Source organism: Chionomys nivalis, chromosome 26, assembly GCF_950005125.1.
Source record: "Chionomys nivalis chromosome 26, mChiNiv1.1, whole genome shotgun sequence".
NCBI classification, from domain to species: domain Eukaryota; kingdom Metazoa; phylum Chordata; class Mammalia; order Rodentia; family Cricetidae; genus Chionomys; species Chionomys nivalis.
Genome location: NC_080111.1, coordinates 9,170,860 through 9,196,765, shown reverse-complemented (window position 1 = coordinate 9,196,765; position 25,906 = coordinate 9,170,860). Strand labels below are relative to the sequence as shown.

Below are 25,906 nucleotides of genomic sequence, written 5' to 3'. Positions count from 1 at the left end.
AAGAATGATGAACCAGACAACCTGGAAGTGTTCTCCAAGTTTCTCCTAAAAACCTTAAAATAGAGCAGACCCTCAATCTGCAAAATCCCAGTCATCTCTCTGTCCTGAGTGTGCTGATCAGGAACTTTCCTTATGCACATAAGGCTGCTTTAGGAATTTTAACGCAAACTTAAAATAGTATAGAAATTATACATAATATGCCCGAAATTGGACATACAATATTTTTAAAGTAGCATCATTAATTTTTCACATTGAAAAATAATTACGCTGAAACTTTTCAATACATTTCAATGTTTATTAACCTCTTTAAATAAGGAGAGACGTGCTTATGCATAGTGTCCTGTTTTATGTACACGCCAAAGATTCCAGGAGAAAAACTTGTGTTTCGGAGTTGGTTTGGACAGAAGAGAACATTGAAGAGAAGGATGAAGACCGGATGACAGAAAGACACATGTGACTGTCCTTCCCCAACTTCTTCACTATCACCCGGCAACACAGATGTTGTCAACAGTTACTTTTCCTGCCTCTTTCGGCAACCATTCTCTAATACGACATCAGAAGATGCACAGTAAGTGGGTCTTGTCCCATTTCTTGTTTCCTGTCACCAAATGACGTCACTTTCCCCCTTGAACTTCTTAGTCTGACCTCCCTCTGAGCAGGGATATAAGGAGTCAGGCATAGAACTGTCCATGATTATAACGCGTACATAAAACACAATTTAAAAATGAGTGTTATACATTAGGGACAAGAAAATGATAAAAAGAGTTTTAAAAAAGTGAGATGATTTTCCTAAGGAAGAAAGTCTTGAGCAGAAATAACTTTCATGAAATGGTACAAGAGGGCAAGCATCTCAAGGGTAGGTGCACAGACAGGGCACACTTCCATGAAGTTAAGACTAAAGAAACCAATGTACGTGATCTCAATGAGGAGATTGACCTTGAAAGGCTCACAGTAGATTTTAAAGATAAGTGAAGGAATAAGTGACTGAAGGTTAGGTATCAAGATATTATTTGGTCATTAATGACATCATAACAAAGTTAACAAATGCCTTTTTCCTGCAGGAGTCTAAGTGGTACTTAATCCTCAGATAGATCTAGAAAAGCATAGAAAAGCCCTGCTCATACAGACTCAGAACAGAAACACAGAAAAGACGGAACCTAGATGGATTCGCAGTAATCTTTTTATTAATGGAGTTGAAATTGAAATTTCTTATATCCCAGGCACTGAACTCTTTCTCTTGTGGTTTCTTACAAAGACAAGACAGGAAAGGTTTTTATTATTTCTTTAGTAACGTCTGTTCTGGCTTCCTCACACAACATGTAAACTGGAAATCTTACAAGGAAACAGACTTGCTAAAGAAATCTGGGAGAAATGGAAACAGGGAAACAGTCACAGATAAGAATCTCTCAAAATCTGTTCGAACCAGGCTCAGAAACAGTTTCGTGACTATCTGTGAAATCCAACATCCAGAACACAGAGGGGTGGGTGAGTGCAGGGGCAGACAGAGGTTTTTCCTTCAGTAAGTTTCTTACATTCCCTCTTTAAATCGAGTTGGGGTGGCTTCTGGCAAAATCCCAACATCAAAGTCCTCTAGGAAGATAGAGTTCACAAAATAACCACACCCGACCACGGAAATTAAACACTTTTTCAAATTCGAGCTGCTTTTACTGTTTTCGAGAGAGATTTAAAAAGGCAAGGACAATTGTTAGAGGCGATCACAAAGCGCATTCCTGTGTGTGCCTGTCATGCAAATATGTATTTAAGACTAATGCGTGTTATAAACATATACATGGGCTGATGTATACAAACTCCAGATGTGCCGCTTTCAAACTCCATGGGCTGTGTCCTCTATAAGAGAAAAAGAAATATTAATCACAGCTTTTACTGCTGAGGGGATGGGAGCTGTTCTCATATTTCAGAAAGGGGCTGGGAAGTGAGGGAAGCCAACCTTTTTTCCTATTTAAGGCCAAAGCAGAGGAATCTCAGCGGCTGAGTTTTATGACGGGCCCGGTGCTGGAGGGCAGGGTACAACTGATGGTGCTACTTTGAGCTGCTTTTTCTTTTCTCCGCTTGCACAAAGAGTCTCATGTCTGATATTTAGACATGATGAGCTTTGTGCAAAGTGGGGCCTGGCTTCTCCTTGCCCTGCTCCATCCCACTTTCATTTGGGCACAACAGGGCAGTGTTGGTAAGTAGGTACTGATTTCAACAGGCTTTCTGCGTTAACTTTGTCTTAACTTCTTACCAAGACTCACATAGGGAAAAGAAATCAGCGTCCTCGGAATTTCCTGCCTAGCCTGTGACTGCGGATTGCTTCTCTAACCATAACTTTGCTTTTGATATTTGCTTATAAAAAGAGAGTGCATATGTGTATTTGAAAATTCTCTAGTTGTTTAAGATAAAAATGGTCCTAACTTGCTTTGTTTCCATGTTTACCTTTAAAAAAAATGCCTTTTAGACACTCCCTTCCTCTATTGTGAACATCTTGGAATGCTCCCAAGACATCTGGAATTTGTTGGTCTCTTGTAATAATTTCATGTTCTCCTTTGTATGCTGTTCTCTTTGTAAGGATGGGATATTTAGCCTGATTTTTCCAGTAAAATAATGTATTAGAAATGCATCTGTTGTCAACAGCCCAGAAGAAGATACTAGAAGACCAGCAGAACCCCTGTATGTATTTCTGTAAATGGCACAGTGGACTATCTCTGGACATTGCTGAAGTGAGCTCAGGCCACTGAGAACATGCCATTGTTCTTGTTCTTATTGCATTCTAAGAATGTGCATAGTCGGTTAATCCATACTTCCTCAGAGTTTTGCCAAAGGCTCTTTTATGTCCCAAATGCTCTGCTTAGCTGGGTTTTCACTACTGGAGGGAAAATGTTTTAAAAGGAGTGTTTTTGCCTTTTCTACAAACAATGTAAAGATGCTAGCTTCGTTCAGAAAACACTTCCTTCATATATTCTTGGTGCAAATACAATGATCTTTACTTTCCCGTGCCACAAATTAAAACAGTTGCCTTGTTATCTACTTAAATATTTTTACAAATGCCTCTGTTCCTCAACATCACGAAAAATTGGGGTGCACACTTTCCTCAAAATAACTGTGATTTTGTGAATCTTAACTATGTTAGCGATTTTTTTATTTTTTACACATTACCAAATGTGCTTGTATTTAAACCTTTTGTTTTGGTAAATGCTTCATGAGTATTAGTTTTTCCATTGTTTGTAATATCAATATCTTTGCTCTCTTTGCAAATTATAAATTCAAGACTAGGTGGTCCGGGTGAGGGATACCCGAAAACATTTATGTCTATTCAGTCCATGACTGCAACAGTAAAGGAACACCCAGATTTCTTGTTCATTAGTTTTCTCCTCCCTTTAACCCATCCCCAGCCCCCGCATCCCCCCTCCTTATCTCCCCGCCCCTTCTGTCTCCTAAAGAACTCCCCTCCCCGTTTTCCTCCCTCCCTCATCACCCCACCCCCATCCTGGGCTGTCCACCTCCCCTCCCCACTTCCTAATCCTTCCTGTCTCCTGCCACACCCAGTGCATCCCCCTGCAGCTTCCATCTCTCTTTTCCTTCTCTCCTCTTCCTCCCTGATTTGTTCCCCCTTCGGATGCTCAACTCTCCTTTAACTTTCTGTCTTCACTTTCTCTCCCCATCCTGCCCTCCTGGAAGATGCAACAATCCCCATGTCTTCGCTAGAAAACCAAAAGACAGGGCCCCAAAGGAATGCTAATTCCCCAGCGTCCCAATAAAGATCTTTGGATGTCTGGGAGGAGAATCACAGAATTTTATTTTTTCAAAAGACTGTGTTCCTTATATGAATATAAAAAATAGTGTAGGCGCAATGAGTATGCTTCTTTGCAGTCCGACATCACCATCTTAACGTCTTCGCTAGCTCACTTGCTTCAGCCCTTGTGCTATGGCCATTAAGACAATGAAAGGGATTTAAGAGTGTACATTACACATTCTTTATAGGTGTTTAGTGAAGGTTCTCCTGGATCTTTGGGGAGGATACAGTCGGTGATGGCTATTCAGCACACAGGGAATATTCACAGAACTCTAATGGGGTATCGCCTATGTTCTTTAGAAACCCCAGAAGGAGCACAAAGCTGCAGGAGAGTAACTTGCAATCTACTCATGGGAGTTTTCAGGAGTATAAAACATGTCTCCAAAAGGAATTTTGGTCTCTATACAAATCTGTGCGAGTCTTTACTTTATTCATGCATCTTATGCCAGCTGTGGAAAAACCTGGTCTGTTTTATATTTCCTGTGGTTTAGAAGGGTGCCAGATTTTTTAAGTGCTAAATCACGCCACCTAGTGGCTGGCAGAAGGGACACCATTTACAGAACCAGTGCCAACATGACTGCTGCATCACAGGATTGGGTATTTTAGAATGAAGAGTGTGTGTGTGTGTGTGTGTGTGTGTGTGTGTGTGTGTGTGTGTGTGTGTGTGTAAATCTCATTCTATAGATATATATGTATATATGTGCATATGTGTTTATGAATTTTAAAAATTCTACGCTGCTTTCATAAGTTAAAGGAAAGTAGATGATAAGACGTTGCCAGACATATAAACAAACTGATGGTGATATCGTAAGACGTTTCAAAAATGAATGCTAAAGTTATAGACATTTTCCAGCAGGTGTGGTGGCACAGTCTTTCAATACCAGTTCTTTCCAGTTAGGCATGGTGGCACAGTCTTGTCATCCCTGTTCTTTGGGCGGTTGAGGGTAGAGGAATACCAGTCCAAAGTCTGCCTTGTCTACAGAGTGAGGTTGAGGTCAGCCTAGGAACAAAAGTGAAACTGTCTCAAAATAACAAATTTAAAGAAGGCTGGGGATGCATGTCAGTGGTGGAGAACTTGTCCACGCAGGGTCCCTAGTTCCAATCTCCAGCATGGCCAGAGAAAAGCTATAGATGTATTGAAATCCATAGTATGACCTTTAAACATATGATCCCTACTCATGGACTGATATCATCCTTGCTTAACATCAGCATTTTGCTGGTTATGGGTCCATAGATAGATGTTAATAATATTGCCTTCTTAGGGCAGGGACATAAACTATTTTAATTAAATGTCCTCTAATGTTGAACCTTCTACACTTTGCTATGCTGGTAATGTCACAAAAATTAACTATGAACTATTAACTGATTTGTAATTTCAAAGCTGTAAGTGGACATCAAGAATGAATTCTTATTTCATGTTTTGTGAGTCTGTTTCCCTTTCTGTTTAAAAGGAAGGTTATAGCTAATATTAACATTTAAATTTTCTCTGGTTTGTGTTATCCTAAATATTAAACATACCAAACCACTGGATTAATTGTTTTGTAAAGTCATTGAAATTAACTGTAACTCCTACAAGAGAAAATATGTTGTTAAAACATTGTAAGTTATGTACATATCTCAATATCAGTTGTGTAGTGAATAGTGTGTTGGTATAGGTTAGAAACAGGAAAGGACATGGTTAATACTCAGAAATTTGAAGAAATGTTAAATGATTTCAGAAAAAATAATACACTTTTAGTGTCTGCATTTTCTTATTTTTTGTAACTATTTATCAATAGAAGAGAGATTCCAAGTTCTAAATTGTCCCAGAAAATATATTTATAAAGGTTTTTTTTAAAGATAGTCTTTTTTTTTCTATTTAGTACTCAACTTTTAACAGATTAATCTGGTTTACTAGGCAAAAGACTCAGAAGCTAAGGACTTCACCAGAAATTACCATCCCTTCTGTGAACATGTACACTGCAAGAGAATAAAGGACTATTGACACACACTTTCGTGATTTCAATTTGTGACCCCTCACATTTCCTCAGCAGCTCCACAGTGCTCAGCCTGAGGGCTGAGACATCCTGCTTAGGTCTAGGATGGAGCCTGAGTCTTAGAGAAGCAACCCAGTCTTCTCAAACCATGCTGGGAGAGAGGAGAGCAGAGGTCCATTAAGGAATTCACCGCCCCCCCTCTGTTGCTGCCTTGTCCAGAGATTTCTTCGTAAAAGGATTTGTCTAGAACTGTAGTGGACGTTAAATGAGAGCCAGCTCATTGGAAAGGCCTGTGTCATATCATACCTAGAGGCCCAGGTCAGCCTGAGTGGTAACTCAGAAAAGACTGCCACCTACCGAGGTTCTGTAGTGTCCACTGAGAATGCTGTGCAGAGTTCCTATGTAGTTCTTTTACTCTGTGACCTAAGTGATATCTCCACCTTGAATCCATTAAACTGCATTGCTTGCAAGTCAGCTGGGAAGATGAAAGATAAGCTTGTCTTTGCTGGACCTAGGGGACACTTGGAAAGCTCGAGGTCCACCGCAGATTCCTGGAAATGTGGGTGCAGCGATTCTTATAAAATGTCTCATTCTGTTCCTTAGGGGGAAACAGCTTCGTGTCATTGATTTACAGGTTAGCAAAGAAGACCCGTTGTATTTTTCCTAATACAAAATTTTTAACGGGAAACTTTGCCTGTCAGGAAGGCAATGGAAACTCTGAGTTAGCTCTTTGAACAGCAGTCATTTGTAACTGCAGTTTGGAGAGTTGCATTAACCACTAGCAGTTCTGTCTGTGCCTAAGACAAACACAGCCCCAGTGGATTCCTTTCAGATTATCTAATCAAAGCCTCGCTTTTTCCACGACTGAGGTCAAGCCCTGCCGCTTCCAATGTAATCTTAATGAGCAAAATGGAAAGTTCAAATGGGAAGAATGCTAAAATTGTCCCGCAAAAGTGAGCTTAGAACACAGCTAAACCCGAAAACCCTTAACAGTTAAATTCGCTTTGAAAATTAACATTGAGAGATGACTTTTCCAGTAACATATTTGCCAGACATTTCTCTTTTGTTTGTTATTGTAGAGGCAGATAGGCTATATTTCTTAAAGAAACACTCTGTGGTGTTCCACAGAACTTATAAATCCTTACTTATTCAAAGGAGACTTGTGAGCAAGTTAATGCATGCGAAGCATGAGTAACTATATTTTCTGAATATTAGTGCTTTAGGTGTCGTAAATACATCTATGCATTGGAAGCAGAAACCTTATGTTTGCTTCTACCTGTCTTCCTGCCTGGCTTTCAAATCACCCGTTCTTCTTGCTGGTGGTCTGGATGCCAGCAGGGTGGCCTTGGAAATACAAACCTTTTTCATAAGGTCAAGAGAAATAAACAAGTAGGACTCAACTCCAGATGGTATCTTCCCGTTTCAAGATTAGAGAGAACGAACATTTTGCAGACCACTGTGATTCCTTAAAATGTCTGCCGTCGTCCTCCTGGGGGCACAAAGTTTACAAACCGTATGGGACAGGGAACTGCTCTTCGTCCAATCCTGTCTTTGAAAGCAGAAAGGAAATTGAATAAAGCCATTAAGAGAGTATCAGCCTTCAGAAAAGCATCCTAGATTCAAATGTGATTTTCTTTCATTATTTAGTCTGGGGCACTACTTGGTTTGTTTCAGGCTCTTTGCCTGCGTGGAGGATTGTCACAGCATTTAACTGATAGATCCTCTGCAAGAAGGAAGGGAACCATAAGATCAATATAAAGCATCAGGTATAGATGCGCACAGCTGTATTCCCAATGGCCAGCTGTAGTGACCCACCCCTATATTTCTAGCAGGTTCGTTGCAGTGATGCATACCTGTGCCTGCATTCCCAGCAGTCTGCAAACTCAGATCAAAAACTGTGATGTCATGGCTGGCTTGGCTTACAGGTGAAAACCATTGATTCTAAAGAAAACAAAATGAGGTCAGCTGCTCAAGGATAGTGCCCAGAGCACAAGGTGGTCAGGCAATGTGCTTGAGCTGTCACTTGTCAACTATCACTACTCTTTGGAAGAACCAAAAGTCCTTAGCCATGTAGTGCAAGGGGAGATTACACAAAAACCTGTACTCTCAAAATATAAAACTAAAGTTGTTATGGAATAAGTTAAATATATTAAACATTTTCATGATCCGGCAGATTGTATTATAAATAAGAACAATATATAAATATTAAACAAATCAATAAACAGATCTATTCCAATGCTGCAAAGGGTGAAGCATTCCAGGAAGTGCCCACGCTTTACCATGACTTCCAGGTTTGATACTAAAGGCAGCTTCAGGAGATGTGTACTGAAGGTGTTCTCCTTTGGTAGATTATATGGCTAACAGTAGATGGTCATGCATGAGATAGTAAATCAGAAGAAACTCGGAAGGCATACTTGTCAGAGCAAATATGACTAAGAGACACAGGGTGGGAAGTGTTGTGTTCAGCCACAAGGTCTACTTACAACTTTTCAGGCTCTGATTTTTCAAGAAAGACAACTTTGCTTCAAATGAATATGAAACAAATTATGGCAACAAATTAGATGCATTAACTCTTATTTTTTTTAGGCATTCCAACTCTCCCTTTATGTAGCACAACATGACTTTCTAAAAAAAAAAAAAAAAAAAAAAAAAAGTAAGCTCTATCACTTTAAATGGTAGGAGCAGATTAAAACAAAGACATCACCCCAAAAGTTGGCATCACATTAAGAAAGGCTTGGTGGTTTCTAGAGGTGGAGGGCAGGAGGAGAACCACAGACTGTGCAGGATGGCTGTGCAGAATGGCTGTGCAGAATGACTGTGCAAAATGGCTGTGCAGAATGGATGCCAATGGGAACTAACACCAAGAACTAACCTGGTGTGGTAATGCTCAGAAGGTCAACTTTTTGTTACTAGTATTAGCAACAAAAAGTATAAAGTATACATTTTAAAAGTTAAGGAAAATATTTTGAAAATTTTTACCATAAATTGTAAATTTTTGAAGAAATAAATATGTTTAAACTGATGATTTTATATATATATATGTATATATATATTGCATGGAAATTATTAAATTATAGAATTTTATAATTGCATATATTAAAACAAATAAAATATTAAAAGTATTAAAAAGATGTACTAAGATACACTGATCATTATATTGAAGTCTCTGCACTTAAAAAATTATATTTCTAATAAAATTTGAAAACAAGAAGTCAAATAACAGTTTTCTATTATGTAGCCCTATTTATATTAGCATGTTAAACCTAGAGTCAATGTCATGCTTGTCTACTTGACAGTGTTCAAAACAAATAATAAACACTATTTCTTCTGATGTGAGATTGGGTTTTCACATGGGAGGATGAATGGGGGAGAAAAACTTTACGCCCAATTAAGAACATATGAAGTCGTTTTAAAATATGAGGTACTTAAATCTAAATTTACCTGCTATATTAATTTATGTTTAACTTTACATGGGTGTCCAATAGCGCCTTTTAATAACCTGCGTGCTGTATTAAATGTTGAAAGCTATTTCTGATTCAAGGGTAAGTTGCTGATAGAACAATTAGCACAATCTAAGGGTCAAGGTCAGGCAGTTTGACAGCCATGTCTTCAGTGAGACTATCCCAAGTTAGAGTCAATCAAATAGGAATCTCTTGTCCATCTAATTGAGAGAAGTTGGGAAAGATTCATATGAAGAAAGGAACACCCATGAAAAGATTTTAGTGATTTCGCTGAAAAGTCTTCCATCTCAACACTTGACATATTTTGTTTTTACTTCCAACTGAACAAAGTTCTTAAATATAAAACATCAGTTGTAGGTAACACAAATAGGTTTGGTGATCATCGCTTCATGCACTAAGACTATTAATTATATGAAAGCCCTCTTTGCCTTCTCTTGAATTACTTAAAAGCAACAACATCACATAATCCTGAACCTTATATGCTGAGATAAACAGTTTGTATTCAGCTCTTATATTCTCTGAGAATAAAGATGCATTCCACAAAGCTTTAGAAAGCCTATTTCCACCCCCACCCTTCACCCCCATCTCACTCATTTGCTACAGACACAGGAGGAGTTGACACAACTTTGCTAAAAGAGAGATTTTTTTTTTAAAACTGTATAATCTTTGTTCCCTATTGAAAATTTTAGTGGAACTGTCATTTTTGGTTTTTATTAGCTGTTACATTGATAAATTGTGAAGACAGGAATGGGTCTCAACTTGCCTCATACAAGAAACTCAAGCTATTTCATACGATGATTAAAACTGTCTTTGTACATATATGTAGAAGGTGAAGCAACCCCATAGTCTGCAGAGAGCAGATACTCTGGGTTTTTTTTTTTTTGTTTTGCTTTTTGTTTTGTTTTGTTTTTCGAGACACGGTTTCTCTGTGGTTTTGGAGCCTGTCCTGGAACTAGCTCTTGTAGACCAGGCTGGTCTCGAACTCACAGAGATCCGCCTGCCTCTGCCTCCCCAGTGCTGGGATTAAAGGCATGCGCCAAAGAGCAGATACTCTGAAATTTCTTTTAATGGTAAAGTTTTAGATGATATATTATCTAAATATGAAGATAAGGAAAGAGAAATTTGCAAACAGAGCTACAGGAAAATAAAGTTTCACTGTCTAAAAAAAATACAAAAGAACACACAAGACCTTGCTTACATTTGAAATTGTTTGCAGATGTTTTAGGACTTAATATTTATCCATTCGTGATTGGCAAACTGTCATAGCAATTTTCAAGCTGAGCTTAGCCATACTACACAGCCAAAACTTCAAGAATTGGGAGGGGGTTTTATTCTGGCATCTCCTCAGTTGATTCATTGTGAATGGCTACTGAAATTTCAATTTCTTACATATAATTAAGAACCAACTCTAAAATTTTGGTTGAAGCCATTTCGTCTGCTGTAGTAAGCCACAAATACACATGGCCATGATTCATATTTTCCCTGGTCTTTCTACTTATTCATTGCCAATATTTGCTTTAAAGTTGCACTTTATTCTAGACGTTTGGAAAACTATCTATGATATATATATATATGTATATATATATATACATATATATTACATTATGCCATATAATGTTGACCCACTAATGCCCAACAGAGCTAGCAGTGACATTGAACACACAGTCAGCTTTGCTAGCTTTCCCAGAACAATCTGGAAGAGTTTTATGCTGCCAAGATTAGCTCAGTTTTCCCCCTGAATTTCTCAACTTGGTTAATATAATCCACAAGGTCCCAGAGTTAGTAACAAAAATCATCCTTTAGTACTGTCCCATCTGACATTAAAGCAAAGAATAGCAATTAGGCAAAAATGCTTCTTTTTAGTTGTGTAATTAATATACAAGTGTTTGCATGTTTGTGTTGTATCTACTGTTGCTAAGTTTTTCATATAGGAAGTAAAAACAATGGATTTTTAATAAAAATTGTGGTGTGACATTTTATTATAATAAACAGTACACTGGTACATAGCAATTACATAGAGGAAATATGATTTTTGATGAAAAGAAGAAATTGCTTCAAACTTTCTCCATTTTGACTGTACTCTGCAAATAGTTATGACTGAAAAATCACATTTTTTTCAAAACATGAAAAATGCCATATGTTCTCCTGTTTCTTCCCGCAGATGAATTGGGATGCACCCACCTTGGTCAGAGCTATGAGTCTAGAGATGTTTGGAAACCAGAGCCATGCCAAATATGTGTCTGCGACGCCGGATCTGTCCTCTGTGATGACATCATATGCGATGATGCGCCGCTAGACTGCCCCAACGTAGAGATCCCATTTGGAGAATGTTGTCCAATATGCCCGCAGCCTACCACACCTGTGAGTCTACAGAATGCATAAGCTCTTCAAAGACTACATCTTCAAGATTCATATTAAACAAATGGATAGACAGCATCCATAGCAAAGAGGCCTGGAAGGAACTGCAAGCCATGTCTGTTAAGCAAGCTTAACAAGTGAATGGTGTCATTTCTAAATGAAAGCAGGAGGTTGGGTGTAATGAGAATTAAGAAATAGTTAAGAATACTGCCATAGTTTACATATATTAATCTATATTTTTTATGCTTTATAGGCTCCTGCCCTTCCTGATGGCCATGGACCACGAGGCCCCAAGGGAGATCCAGTGAGTAACATCTTCCCAAGGAGTAAAATTAATGCTAATGACATTTCTAGGAAAGCCTGGTTTTCCTTGTCAAATTATTCCCGTATTCAAACTGAACTGTAATCATTCTGAATTTTCTTCTGGCCTATGTATTTGAAAATCATGATATATTTTCCCAAACCTTACAAGTCTTCATCCCTTTGTCAGTTCAAAACACAAAATGTAGGTCAAGATACAAAGGAACATAATAAACTTCAGTTATCCATGAGACTTAGTTGGATATATACTTATCCCCACGGACAAATATCACAGTGATAATAAAATATAGGATGGAAGCAAATCCCTAATAATCATTTTAAATCACCCCATATTTTACTGGTTTTGTTTGTTTTTATCTTACTTTTTTAGGGCCCTCCTGGCATTCCTGGGAGAAATGGTGACCCAGGCAATCCAGGGCTACCAGGTCCCCCTGGCTCTCCTGGCGCTCCTGGAATCTGTCCATCATGTCCAAATGGCGGTCAGGTAAGAAATTACAGAATTAAAACCTCCTCCATATTTTATTTTATTTATTTGCTCTGCATTATATCTCAAGAGCAACTTTCCTCCTCCAGTTTTATATATTTAACAAATTCTTATCTAGTGCTTCTATATGCTAAGAGCTTTAAAAGAATTCCTCTGTCGTCATGCCAATATGATTGCTACCACATCTTTCAAAAATGTCCCAACTTCTCAGCAAGTATATGACATACTCATTATGTTTGATAGATAGACTATCAGCTCCTAAAATAAATAACTTACAAAACTTAAAAAGTGCTATAGTTGTAGATTATTCCCTAATTCCTCTCCTAACACCAATGACAATGTCATTGGAGGCTTAGGCACTAAGCAGTTAACAGCTCCAAAAATGGCTTATCAACTTCAGATAAACAGAGTGCCCTGTGCTTCCGTGGCGGCTGAACAGAACTCAAGTCTTCAAGACACATCTTTCTCCTTCTGAATCAGGGCTGCCAATCAGTCTGCACATAAAACCAATAACCAAGAATATAAACATTGCAAAGTTAAGTGGTACGGGAGTAAGTGAACTCAGAAAACTACACAGATGTTTGTGATTTATATAACTGTTTTCCCAAAACAGTTCAGGAGCAATGAGCATCATGGAAATCAAATAGAACCTATCTAGACCTAGAACTTAAAGCAAGCTCTGAGCCTCTCTGATATTTTTCCTTGTTTACAATGGTTCAGTGCTTAATTGGGAGGGGTTCAGCTCTTATTACATAAAATCAGAAACCATATATATATATAGTTGATTATGTATATATACATATATGAGTACATATATGCGTGTGTATATAATTAAAATCAGTTTTATTGGCCTTTTGGGAAGTTTGTTTTACTTCCCCATGTTTAGTTGGAGATTAGATACTTAGAGCTAATGACATCACTGTTCCTTTGTCCTTACATATTCAATTAGTCTGTGTGTAATGCTATAACTATTGTATAGAAATAATGATTTCAGTGATAACACTGAGGGACAAATTGAAGTGGAAATTTTTCATTTAATACAGTTTGTTAAAATCTTCATACACCACTCAATAAATATTTCTGTAGCAAGTATAATATTTAAAGTCATAGACAGACAATAAGCAGAAAAGACGTCACATCTGGCATGCTGAAATCTAAATCATGCTGCATACACTTATTCTAAATGCTTCAGAAAATAACTATGACATTCGTATTAATAGACTCTGATCTATGTACCTGATTTTTTTTCTACAGAATTATTCTCCCCAGTATGACTCCTACGATGTCAAGTCTGGAGTTGGAGGAGCAATGGGTGGCTATCCTGGACCACCTGTACGTACAAATGTTTCTGAGCATGTTCAAGTATCACGCAGCATTTGTTTCTTAACTCTTGAGTGATGTTCTTCCGGAAATACAACATTTTCATGGAATTGTAGAAAATGGCTCATTAATTACCAAAGCTGGAAGAGAAGCCAACGACATTGCTATGATTTTCTATGCTAACTCGTTTTCTTCTTGTGGCATTTTATGCCATGCCAGTATTGTTAATTCTTCATGCACACATACATAAGGGCTCTCTTACCCTAACCTCATAGACTGTCTAATTGAAGGCAGTTTTGTTAAGGAGTGTTCCCCCTTCTCATTTTCTCATCCAAGTTGCTCAGCATCCTCTTTTCATGGTTTAGTTGGCTGAATTTTTCATTCTATATGACAGTTTAAGTCATGAATGTTCAATATCACTTTTCATCTTTCCTCCAAGCTTTAAATCAAGTATCAATATTTTTGGAATCATTGATCTTTTATGTCCATCTATCCTAAAGAATACCTATTCACTTTGACTGTGAAGGCCTTTCCAAATGTAAATGGCCCAGAGTTTTAATAACAGAAAACAACAAGAATCATTCCAAGTTGGATTTGAACGTGTAATACTATAATGACATATGCTGGTGATGATTGCTCTTGAATAACTCTCAGGGAGAGGAATAATGTTGAAGCCCAAAATTTACTGCAAGTAACAGAAACATCACTGTAAATAAATACAATATGCCAATGTAGTTGTGGCTTCTCAAGTTAAATAAAAAAATTTATCAGTAGATACAAAAGAACTGGTAAGGAGTATTATAATTGGCATATATGAAATTGAAAAATGTTTACCTATTAGATGTTTATGATTTTCTAAGTTTTTGGTATTTTTTTAATGTTTGAAAGTCACATGAAGAATCATTTTTATGAATATTGGTTATTACTATACTCATGTTATAAATCCTCCTTCAATAAGATACACAAACCTAAATAAAACTAACATGTATTGACATTCCAGAAAGATAAGTCAAAAACTTGTTGTCAGAATTTAGAAACAGTATAATACCGGTTTGCTAGTTTAGTCTGCACTTCTGAATGGTGTTGACGTCCATTTGCTTTAAGTGTTTAGTGACCCATACATTATGTTTACACCCAAGTCTTCACATCAACATGACTGTAACATACTAATACAATCATGAGGTTTGAAGCTGACTGACACGCTTAAGTAAGAAACATGCATAAGATATATAGTGTAAAGATATTTTCCACATGGTGCTTAGACAAAAGACAAGAAATTGTTTTTAACCGAGGGAGGTATTAATGAAACACTATTAAAGCTTATCATTATATTTTCTACTGACTTTTCCCCCCTCTGAATTGCCTTTCTTAAGGGTTGAGGTTAAAATTTTTAACATTGATTAATAATCTGAATGACTCTCTAATTTCATCTGGAGTAAGGTTTTCATGCAAAACCCTTTTGGGGAATCTCATAGAATTAAGCATATCAAGGCTTGTTACCAGATAACAAGATAGAGTTGGATATGTTTCAAAACACATTGGCATCATGCCTGAACAGACATCACTCTGCGCAATGCGTTTCCCATTTATCTACTTGTGTTTATTGTTTAAATTTGCATTCTAGGGTCCCCCAGGCCCTGCAGGCCCCCCTGGCTCTTCTGGACATCCTGGCTCCCCTGTAAGTACAACACCTGCTGGTGTTTTTATCTTCATGAATATATAAATCAAATTAATATAGATATGGATATACTCCATCTCAGCATGTGCGGTCACAACTAAGTGAAGCTGCAACCAAGAAACATCATTTTAAATGTTACAATTTTATATTTAATGTAACAACTATTATTAATAAAAATTTTGATGAAGTTGAAATACATGTTTCATTTATAAATAATATGCCTTTGAGTTAAGAGCCATTCAATTTCAATTTCAATGAAATTTTTATTTAATCCTGAAAATATGTTTTAAACCTTCATAAACTGTAATGGAATTTTTGACCAAATTTACTAATCATGACTTCTGACTATTCTCAAAGTATAAGTTTTTCATATGAAGCTCTTGTTACTTTATTTACATATATTATATAATGTAACAATGATGCCATAATTATTATTTAATAATATAAATATTACATAATATTAAAATATATTTTCAATATTATTCTACTTTAGGGTTCTCCTGGATACCAAGGTCCCCCTGGCGAACCTGGTCAAGCTGGTCCTGCTGTAAGTAACAGATTGCTGAACACATTGACAGTTCACTTACCATATGGAATCTATCAATTCCTGAGCCATTCATGGCTATATCTAGAGTGCAGATTGCACACATGCTTGAATTTTTACATAATAACTTAACATTTTGGGGTGTTTGAGGTGAACCCAAAGAACTTAGAGATTCTTAGCTGGTTAGACATTAAAGTTATCCATTTCCCAGAGTTAACAAAGATCATCTATCTAAGCATCTAAGGTTTCTGTAGACTCCCCTTGTGTCTCTTCTGTCCCTGTGCTTATAGGCTTGCATATATCTGCATATAGTGAAGAAAAAGATGAGTCCTCCGGAATCATATGCCACACAGACATACAGAAATTAAAATAAATGTTATTTTAATACAATTTTTCAAAATATTGAGAAATGTATTTATATTTTTTGTATAGTCAATGTCTTAAATATACAGATGCATATATAAATAGAAACTTTTAGCATAAGACATAGATACATGGTATCTAAAGTTTTCAGTAAATTTTAATCAACAGCAAAAATTAGATATAATGAACATATAATATTAACTCAGTGTAATTTTCATGGTGAGAGGGAATGAAGGATGTTTCCCTCCAGTGCACTTAACATGCAATGACAAAATTTTGAGCTTATCTATTTCTATTTTCTCATTTCAGGGCCCTCCAGGACCTCCTGGTGCTATTGGTCCATCTGGCCCTGCTGGAAAGGATGTAAGTATTCATAGGTCAAATAGGAATATACTAAAATTCAACTTGAATGATAAACCATGTGTCCTTCATGCCACTATAGAAAAATCTTAGAAAAACTTGAAAGTCTTCATTCAAAAAAAAAAAAACTGTAGTTAGGTGGTGCTGGCGCATGCCTTTAATCCCAGCAATCCAGAGGCAGAGGCAGGCTGATCTCTGTAAGTTCAAGGCCAACCTGGTCTATGGTGAGTTCCAGGACAGTCAAGACTGTTACACAGAGAAACCTTGTCTCAAAGAACATCAATTGTACCCTAACAAGCATCTTCTGTTTTTATTGGTCCTTGGTAGCATTCTCACAACCTTTTATGATGAATTTCCTAGCTTCTTAATTCCCTTTCTTAAGGGTGACAGCCAACACTGACCAACACTTCTTATTGCTTCTAGGGTAGCTTCATGGAGAATCAGGCTCTCTTGCTGAGATCTCCATCAGAAATCTTGCAACACTTCTATCTCTAAATCACCACGAGACGAGATAGTTGTTTTCACTTTTCAGGATGCTAACATTTTGTCAACACGTTCATCTCTGCGTTGCATTTGAAAATCTGTACATCTGACAAATTAGAAAGTGATAGAACTCTCAGATACGCTTCATTTTCATCCCAGAAGGAACAAGATTTTTTCTTTACATTCTGTAACAAATAATCAATATATTAAGATCATTATTTTATGAGCATAAATTTATAAGCATTAAATATTCTCCCTCTTTCTCAATTAATTTCCAATGGTAAATTCTTTTCATTGACTTGGGGAAAAATCTGAATATTGGGAAGAGAGGCATCAGTACTAGGACATCATAGGTTTATGACAAGGTGGAAGGAGCCTCCTTTAGTCCTTCCATTGAAAAACCTGATGTCACTGAGTAGATGGCTTGTACCCATCAACATAGCACTAGGTGACCATTGGAGGTTCGGGAGCACAGCATCAGCCAAAGCTATCTACAGAGATTGTGTCTCAAATAAGTACCTAATCGGAAGTCGTCTGATCTCATAACTGCATGTTTGATCCAACCAGGCCACTCCTTAGCTGCACCCCATCTCCTCACACATGAGCCTTTATGCATCCTTTATTTCTAGGGAGAGTCAGGGAGACCTGGTCGACCTGGAGAGCGTGGACTACCTGGCCCTCCGGTAAGTCTCCTCCATTTGATAACCTCCTCAGTCACAAGCATTTTAACTGCAAAAGTGCATGACCAAATTGAAAGCAATATAAAGACAAAGTGTATTTCATTGCTGGATTTTGATTCTATTTGAATGTTAATTAATGTCTTTCCCATTCATTACGTTTAGGGTGCAAAAGGCCCAAGCGGCATGCCTGGATTCCCTGGGATGAAAGGGCACAGAGTAAGTGACCCTATGCTTACCCCTAACTCTAACCCTTTATTCATGAACTTAGTAGGTATAATGTATTGATGGCAAAGCATCTTTATGTTTAACTAAATATTGGGTGAAATCTGCCAAGTCCAGAATGTATCAATCTAACAAGAACAAAATCCATCGAACTAGGTTTTACTCTTCTACCCTGAAGGCAGCTTTCTAAACAGACTGAATGGAACTTCTTTCTTCTATAAAAACCATGCCAATGTTTTAAATAATTTACGTTCTTTAAAGTACCATTATAGATAGTTATATATAACCAAATCCAGTAAGACTTCCATTTTGAATTGTGCACAAATCTTAATTTTTTTTTTCTGTTTTTAAATTTTCCTAGGGTTTTGACGGACGGAATGGAGAGAAGGGTGAAACGGGTGCTCCTGGACTGAAGGTGAATTGCAGCCCACTGTGGTTTTGAGCGAACTCATTTAGAGTCTGGAGCTATGTTAAGATTCACTCTATAGGACATAACTTTGTCAACTGTTCTTTGCATATTATTAATTGCCTAGGGTAGCCCCCTAAAGCTTCGATGACAGCTGATAACCAAGCCTCTGGAGTAGAAATGTTTGCGCATTTCAGCGTGACTAATTAATATGTAGAGTTGTCTTATACTTAAAGTGCAGAATTTTACATTTCTGGTGATTAAAATTAAAGGCTTACAACATTTAATATTACCTTAGTCTCTTCTATGATACAGTATTCACAATATCAAACAGTTTGCTATACAAAACCATAACGTTTTGTATGTCTCTAGGGTGAAAACGGTCTTCCCGGAGACAATGGCGCTCCTGGCCCCATGGTAATTATGTTTCCTCTCCTGTGATTTTCAGTACTAATACTAACCATCCAGCTCGCTTGCCTTTCTCCTTCCTGTCTGTTCTCACACATGGCAGGTTCACGATGAGATCATTACTCTCAATTTTGTCTGCAGGGTCCCAGAGGGGCTCCTGGAGAGCGAGGACGGCCAGGCCTTCCTGGAGCTGCAGTGAGTATTGTCACAGTGTACCCCAATGAAGGCAGAGGTTATCTCTTCTGGACAAGCTGTCTTCAAGATCAGATCAGTCCAGATTTGGATATAATGATATGGAAAAGAAAGCCTTGCATTTAGTCTCCCTGCTGATTCTTTTCCATTGGTGTGGGGGTGTCAGTTTGATACATGCATTAGAACCTCATATTTGCATTCAATTCTAAAAACCCAGAATCCGGGCTTGCTCCATGCCTCCTGCGTGGTGTCTCAACAGTCTAACACTGACTCTAAAAATATGTGATAGTAAGGCGACTTTAATATGTCTGAGGAAATTCAGTTCAGCTGAGCTTGTAGTCTGACGTTACCGGTAATTAGCCTTTCATAAAAAAGAAAATATTTGAGACAAACTTCTCTTTTTAGGGTGCTCGAGGCAATGACGGTGCTCGGGGCAGTGATGGCCAACCAGTGAGTAACGTTGCATCTAATCCCGCTTTGTTGCAAAGTACTTAGAGCTTGTGGGTTATACATTACATTGTCATATTGTCATATTATTATATAGCAAACCCACATTGCCACTTGATGACTTTTTAACTCTAAAAATGGAAATTATTTGTGGGTCCATCCAGTACTTGATAGAATCCATCAGGATATCATTTAAATCTATACGGACCCCCCCCCCCAAACTATGCTTCCCTTCTAGCCATAACCATTATTCCCAGTCATTTGATGACATGTGTTTAACACGTACATGTGTTTCATAGCCAATATAGGTTATGCCAATTAAGAGACATGCAAAATAGATGGTGATGTTACCTCTATGTAAATAAGAACACAAACGCTCAGGAGTAAGATCCTGCACAGTCACGGGATGTATGGAAAAGCAGAGAGAAATACAGATGTTCTCACCTCAGATTTAACTCTCTTCTTATCTTACACAATGTTCCTCTCTAGAATACCCATGCGAATGGCAAATGCTCTTTCATCTATATGGTGGCCTTCTATACTTTTGATTCATGTATCATTTCCTAGAAGGCTTCATTTGATGATTATTCTAGGTGTTCAGTCTAACCAATTTTTTATGACTTGCATATTTTTCCTTGTTTTAGGGTCCCCCTGGTCCTCCTGGAACCGCAGGATTCCCTGGGTCCCCCGGTGCTAAGGTAAGCATGTAGTTCTAACACATTGGATTGCTTCTCAAAGTTGACTTGTAAAAGAATCAAATGCATATTTTCATCTACAGAGAACTTTAATGCCTTAATCTTGATTCTAGTACATTTATATATAATCATTAGCATTCTACCATTCTGATATTTATTCTGATGACTTCTGCCTTTTCCCCGGTCCTTTCTGGGAAACAATTAGAAAACAGGCAGACTCATATCTCCCTTTGTCCCCTGTCTTTATGATATCCTTTGTTTTATTACAACATTTAACCATAGTACTATAGCTTTAGAGAAATAAGTTTAAACAGAACTGAAGGGTAAACCAAGTTATTCCAAGTGGAAAGGACAGCTGACATGTTGGAATTTGACTCTTTAGGGTGAAGTTGGACCTGCAGGGTCCCCTGGTTCAAATGGCTCCCCAGGACAAAGAGGTGAACCTGGACCACAGGGACACGCTGGTGCTCAAGGGCCTCCTGTAAGTAGCAGACAAGACCTGAGAGGAGCCAAGCTGCTGGGCTTACTCCTTCAAAGCATGCTTCAACATTGCTGTCAATCAAAAAGTATTCCTTTCTTTAAAAAGTGTAATTTCATACTCTACTGTAATTAGGTCCATAACAAAAATGGGAGTTTGTGCATTGTAGAATTCATGAATTTCACATTAACACAGTGCAGAGTAGAGAATATATAGAGCATGTATGTAAACTATAGGTTACTTTTCTGATGCCTGGCAGGTTGTCTACACTAAGCACCAGCCGGGAAATAAATAATCTCTGACTTAATTCCTAATTATTTTTCCTACTTTTCTATGTTGGGCTACTATTAGGGAAATGACATAGTCTCTACAATACATAATACCTGTCAGTAAATATATTCTCTAAACAATATACTATACATGCAAGTTTTTTTGGCATTCCTGCTAAGATGCTCTCTCCCCTTGTGTACATAGGGCCCTCCTGGGAATAATGGCAGTCCTGGCGGCAAAGGTGAAATGGTGAGTTGAATCTCCCTCCCCTCATCCCACACTGATTTATGGATTTAAGTCTGGTGGGAGAAAAGAAGGTCCGTGCATGGCTGATGTCTGTGTTTGCGCTGTCCTTAGGGTCCCGCTGGCATTCCTGGAGCTCCTGGACTGATGGGGGCTAGGGGCCCCCCTGGACCAGCTGGGACTAATGGCGCACCTGGACAGCGAGGCCCTTCAGTAAGTTCCTTTCTCCTTCAGTGCCCGGAAGTTCAAACTTACCTATCACAGCAAAATATTGCTATTCCTTTTGCTCTTGAGTCCTCTCAGTTAGGGTTCTATGGCTCTCCTTCGAGCTGTATAACATCTGGCTGGTTATGATTTTATTAGTCAAATCCTCATTGTCTTTACATAGAGATTTTGTTTCTCTTTAGGGTGAACCCGGCAAGAATGGTGCAAAGGGAGAGCCAGGTGCTCGTGGTGAACGGGTCAGTACCAAACCAACATGCTTGGCTACTTAGAAAACCGCAGCGCTCGGAGAAAATAATGGGTAAAGTTTTCTCTAGTAAATTTCGTCCCAATGCTTTATATCTTTTAGGGGGAAGCTGGATCCCCAGGAATCCCAGGGCCTAAGGGTGAAGATGGCAAAGATGGATCACCTGGAGAACCCGGTACAAATGGACTGCCGGGAGCTGCTGGAGAAAGGGTAGGTTTCCATAGTAACCTGCTTCATCTTCAAGATACAGCAATCTTTCATTCCCCCCCTCCCCCGTTTGGTGAGGCGGGGTCTTATTTATAGACCATGTTGGCTTGGACCTTCCTCTGTAGCCCAGGCTTGGCTCAAACTTATGGCAATCCCCCTGCTTCAGCCTCCCCTAATGCTTGGATTAGAGGCATGAACCATCACACCAGTTTAAAAGCTAACAAAAACCAGTAGCGTAAATTGCTTCTACACAGTGTCTCACTACAGGTTGACCTCAAATTTAGAGATTCTCCTAACTCCACCACCTAAGTGGGGGATTAAAGCTGTGCACCACCAAGCTCTTCTGGGCATTGTTTATTTGAGTGTCCCATCTAAACTTAAAACCCTGAAGACTTTCAGTATGCTTATTTCTGTCTTGTGTGTGCATTTGGCTGATGGGTTGCTCTGTGATTTATTCTTTTCTTCCATTTCAGAATTTTGGTTTTGTCTTATTTAGTATTAATTTTTTCAGTTCTGAGAAGTGATCCTATGACCTGTACTTGGAGGGCAACACACTACTATTAAATCCCTAAACTCCTGTTTAAAGAACTTTGTAGTATAGGAATATTTATACCTATGAATTATGAACAAGTTTTAATCTTATAGACTGAAATATTTAACTGTCATTGTTTCCAGGGAGCTCCTGGCTTCAGAGGACCTGCAGGGCCAAATGGCATCCCAGGAGAAAAGGTACACACCTCAGTTCCTGATGTCATTACTACAAATAGAAGTTTCTTCACTACATTATCTCATTAATGGAAAGATAAATATCTAGAAAAAAACATAGCAGAACAACAAAATGCAAACATCTCCACATGACCCTAGTCCCTGCCTCATTACTTCCTGTGCTCTGTGATGAGCGAAGTCACTTCCTCTGTCAGACAGGAAGAATCCCTGACCCTAGTGTCACCGCAAGAACCAAAGAAAACCACCTGGATGTGCAGGAAAGACTCCACAGTAATTTCTCACCATTAACGGTGCTTCACTTTAAACACACATAAAGATATAGCTAAGTCCAATCAATAATGCTTGTTATAAACAAGGGATATTCATCACAGCTACCTCATTTTTTCCCCAACATGGCATTCAAAGCTAAACCATATGATCTTAAAGGGCAGAACTCAGCAACACAAACTCTCCTCGAGAAGCCAAATGACTCCGCCAGTCACAGATTCAGAGTGTCAGTGCCTAAGTCAATCAAAGCTCTCTAAGGTTTGTTATCTCACAACTTAGGGTCCTGCTGGGGAACGTGGTGGCCCAGGTCCTGCAGGGCCCAGAGGAGTAGCTGGAGAACCTGGCCGAGATGGAGCCCCAGGAGGCCCAGGAATGAGGGTAAGGAGACAAATCTGTTTTAATCACACTGTAATGTAGTAGGAAAAAAGACAATGCAAGTGATGGCAGACCAAAAACAACTTCAAGCAGACAATACCTTTCCAAAGACGCAAAGTAAACCAACCAAATCCCTTTAAGAAAACATGGGTTAAAACAGATGAAAGAAAGAAAATTAAAGAAAGAAAGAAAATTAAATATTTGACTAAGATGAATTTTTTAAGAGAAAATAAGAAATGCACTTGCAAGGCTATAAATAAACATGGAAATCTCAAAATTGTTCAAGTTGAGTATATTGTACTTTTTCATGTGACTTTTTAAGTCATCTGACAAAATATAATTTTTCATTTAGGGTGTTCCCGGAAGCCCAGGAGGACCAGGCAATGATGGGAAACCAGGACCTCCCGTATGTATAATTATGACATCCCTTTGAATTACTCCAGTAAAAATTGGAATGCATTCATTGGCTAGATTTGAATAAGTGTAGGTATACTATACTTTGATTATGTGTTACTCCAACTCTAACTAAGGTAGTGGTTTTTCTTCCTAGGGAAGTCAAGGAGAAAGTGGCCGTCCTGGTCCTCCTGGCCCATCTGGACCCCGGGGTCAGCCTGGTGTCATGGGTTTTCCTGGTCCTAAAGGAAATGATGTAAGTTCTAATGCTACTTTCTCCAATAAATATTTGACGGAGCCCCTTTGGCTTTCTATAAGAAAAATGTAAAGATACCCAAGACTTAGCCTTCTCTAAAAACATGGACGAATATGTGAAATTGAGCAGTGTGTTAGAGACAAATATGTAATTGGCTATGATTGTGTGTGTGTGTGTGTGTGTGTGTGTGTGTGTGTGTGGCTGAGCAGGTGTAGGAGGATCAAAAATGGGGTTTGGACTTTGATTACTGATTTTTTTTCTTTAATTATGTAAACATTTACCCTTTTCTTTAGGGTGCTCCTGGCAAGAATGGAGAACGCGGTGGCCCTGGAGGACCCGGCCTTCCCGTATGTAGCTTTTGTCTTTTTCTGTCTAATCAATTTAATCATTTCCAGACTCCTACTTTCTTGATATATGTATTAATTCTGCTTGTCTAACTGTCATTGCTGTAGGGTCCTGCTGGAAAGAACGGTGAAACTGGACCTCAGGGTCCCCCAGGCCCTACTGTAAGTACTCGTGTAACTGAAGAGAGGAAGAGAGTGGAAATAGTGCAGGGGCAAGCCTTCAGAAATTATGCACTCACTGCACTGTATTATAATAGTTCAGCAGTTACTAGACTTCCTTATTTTATTACTGAATCAAATGTTGGTATTCACTACATGTTGTACTTAATTTGCCTTGAGTATCTTCTATAGCCCAAGCTTTCCCTACTCTTCATATTCTTACCTTTGACAGTAAGCAATAGGCCTGCTAGGATGTGAACTGTAGATTAAAAAGGACAATTTTACAATGGACTCTATCATTGTGTTTCTCAACCTAGGGCCCATCTGGTGACAAGGGTGATTCCGGACCTCCTGGTCCACAAGGATTACAAGTAAGAGCTTATTCTTTGAATGTTATTGTCTGCTAAAATTCCATATTTCTCTTTCAGACCTATTTTGTAGAATAAATAAACTTCAAAACTTTTGTTCCCCTGCTACATGTTCATCTGAAACTTAATTTGTAGACTTTTTTCCATTCTGAAATAAAAAAATAATAGTAATTTCTTCTATGGCTATTCTAGAATGTACATATAAAGTTATTAAAAATGAACTGAAAAAAAAATGAACTGAACTGCAATTCTATATGCACACTTATAGCTCTCACAATAAAAAGTCTATGTAGATAAATTCATCTACCCTTATTCCTCAGCACAACTGTATATACAGAAACAAAAATACAGATATAAGCCCAGGTTTGTAAAGCATAACCACCCTCTATCTGGCATTAGTTTAAATAGGGCAAACATTCTATACCTTAAAAATATGGAAATTATGTCATGAACTACTTTGAAAACTAGGCTTACATGTGAGAGCTTCCTCAAAGCCATTTTTGAAGTGATCATACGATGTGATTCTGTTGATTTGCAGGGAATACCTGGTACCAGTGGTCCTCCAGGAGAAAATGGAAAGCCTGGTGAACCAGTAAGTCACCTCTTATTTTTGTAAAGTTGGCAACTACATGAAAAAATCAATAGCATTTATCTATCATTAACTTTGTATGCCCAGGTAGTTGAGCGTTGTTGACTTAGATCATAGAATACTTGCTAGAATCTATGAAACTCTCCATTAAATCTCTAGCAGAGTACACACCAAGTACCTGTCAGTTTATTTCCTTTGAAGAGGTGTATAGAGTTAACAGTTCAAGGTCATCCTTGGCTACAAAATGAGTTTGAGTTACACGAGACTCTGTCTCAGAAACCACAACAAAACAAAGATGAGGTGCTTATAATGTCACTCACTCGGTTTAATTTTTTTCTATAAAACAACAGAATTAAAGTGCATAGCTTGAAGATTTAAATAATTGTATAACATATAGGCACAGCAGATGTCGATGTTGCTTACACTTGTGCAATGCATATTGACAAATGCTTACCATATATAATGCTCACCTCCTAGGGTCCAAAGGGTGAGGTTGGTGCACCTGGAGTTCCTGGAGGCAAGGTAATTTTACTTTAACTCTTTAACTATGTTATAGAGCAACTGATTAGGG

The 25,906-nt window shown here is 38.2% G+C and overlaps 1 protein-coding gene across 1 annotated transcript in view; it reads left to right on the top strand.

Moving 5' to 3' along the window:
* The first annotated feature begins 1,979 nt into the window (after positions 1 to 1,979).
* Positions 1,980 to 25,906, top strand: part of Col3a1 (collagen type III alpha 1 chain) — a 36,362-nt gene continuing 12,435 nt past the window's right edge. The window contains exons 1-29 of the mRNA XM_057758525.1: positions 1,980 to 2,188; positions 11,392 to 11,591; positions 11,842 to 11,892; positions 12,280 to 12,393; positions 13,648 to 13,725; positions 15,338 to 15,391; positions 15,885 to 15,938; positions 16,608 to 16,661; positions 17,771 to 17,824; positions 17,984 to 18,037; positions 18,405 to 18,458; positions 18,822 to 18,866; positions 18,999 to 19,052; positions 19,455 to 19,499; positions 20,141 to 20,194; positions 20,574 to 20,672; positions 21,144 to 21,188; positions 21,297 to 21,395; positions 21,590 to 21,643; positions 21,754 to 21,861; positions 22,534 to 22,587; positions 23,131 to 23,229; positions 23,579 to 23,632; positions 23,777 to 23,875; positions 24,169 to 24,222; positions 24,328 to 24,381; positions 24,696 to 24,749; positions 25,285 to 25,338; positions 25,813 to 25,857. Coding sequence (XP_057614508.1) covers positions 2,104 to 2,188; positions 11,392 to 11,591; positions 11,842 to 11,892; positions 12,280 to 12,393; positions 13,648 to 13,725; positions 15,338 to 15,391; positions 15,885 to 15,938; positions 16,608 to 16,661; positions 17,771 to 17,824; positions 17,984 to 18,037; positions 18,405 to 18,458; positions 18,822 to 18,866; positions 18,999 to 19,052; positions 19,455 to 19,499; positions 20,141 to 20,194; positions 20,574 to 20,672; positions 21,144 to 21,188; positions 21,297 to 21,395; positions 21,590 to 21,643; positions 21,754 to 21,861; positions 22,534 to 22,587; positions 23,131 to 23,229; positions 23,579 to 23,632; positions 23,777 to 23,875; positions 24,169 to 24,222; positions 24,328 to 24,381; positions 24,696 to 24,749; positions 25,285 to 25,338; positions 25,813 to 25,857 — 2,022 coding nt within the window. The 5' untranslated portion in view covers positions 1,980 to 2,103. The remainder of the gene's footprint in view (positions 2,189 to 11,391; positions 11,592 to 11,841; positions 11,893 to 12,279; positions 12,394 to 13,647; positions 13,726 to 15,337; positions 15,392 to 15,884; positions 15,939 to 16,607; positions 16,662 to 17,770; positions 17,825 to 17,983; positions 18,038 to 18,404; positions 18,459 to 18,821; positions 18,867 to 18,998; positions 19,053 to 19,454; positions 19,500 to 20,140; positions 20,195 to 20,573; positions 20,673 to 21,143; positions 21,189 to 21,296; positions 21,396 to 21,589; positions 21,644 to 21,753; positions 21,862 to 22,533; positions 22,588 to 23,130; positions 23,230 to 23,578; positions 23,633 to 23,776; positions 23,876 to 24,168; positions 24,223 to 24,327; positions 24,382 to 24,695; positions 24,750 to 25,284; positions 25,339 to 25,812; positions 25,858 to 25,906) is intronic.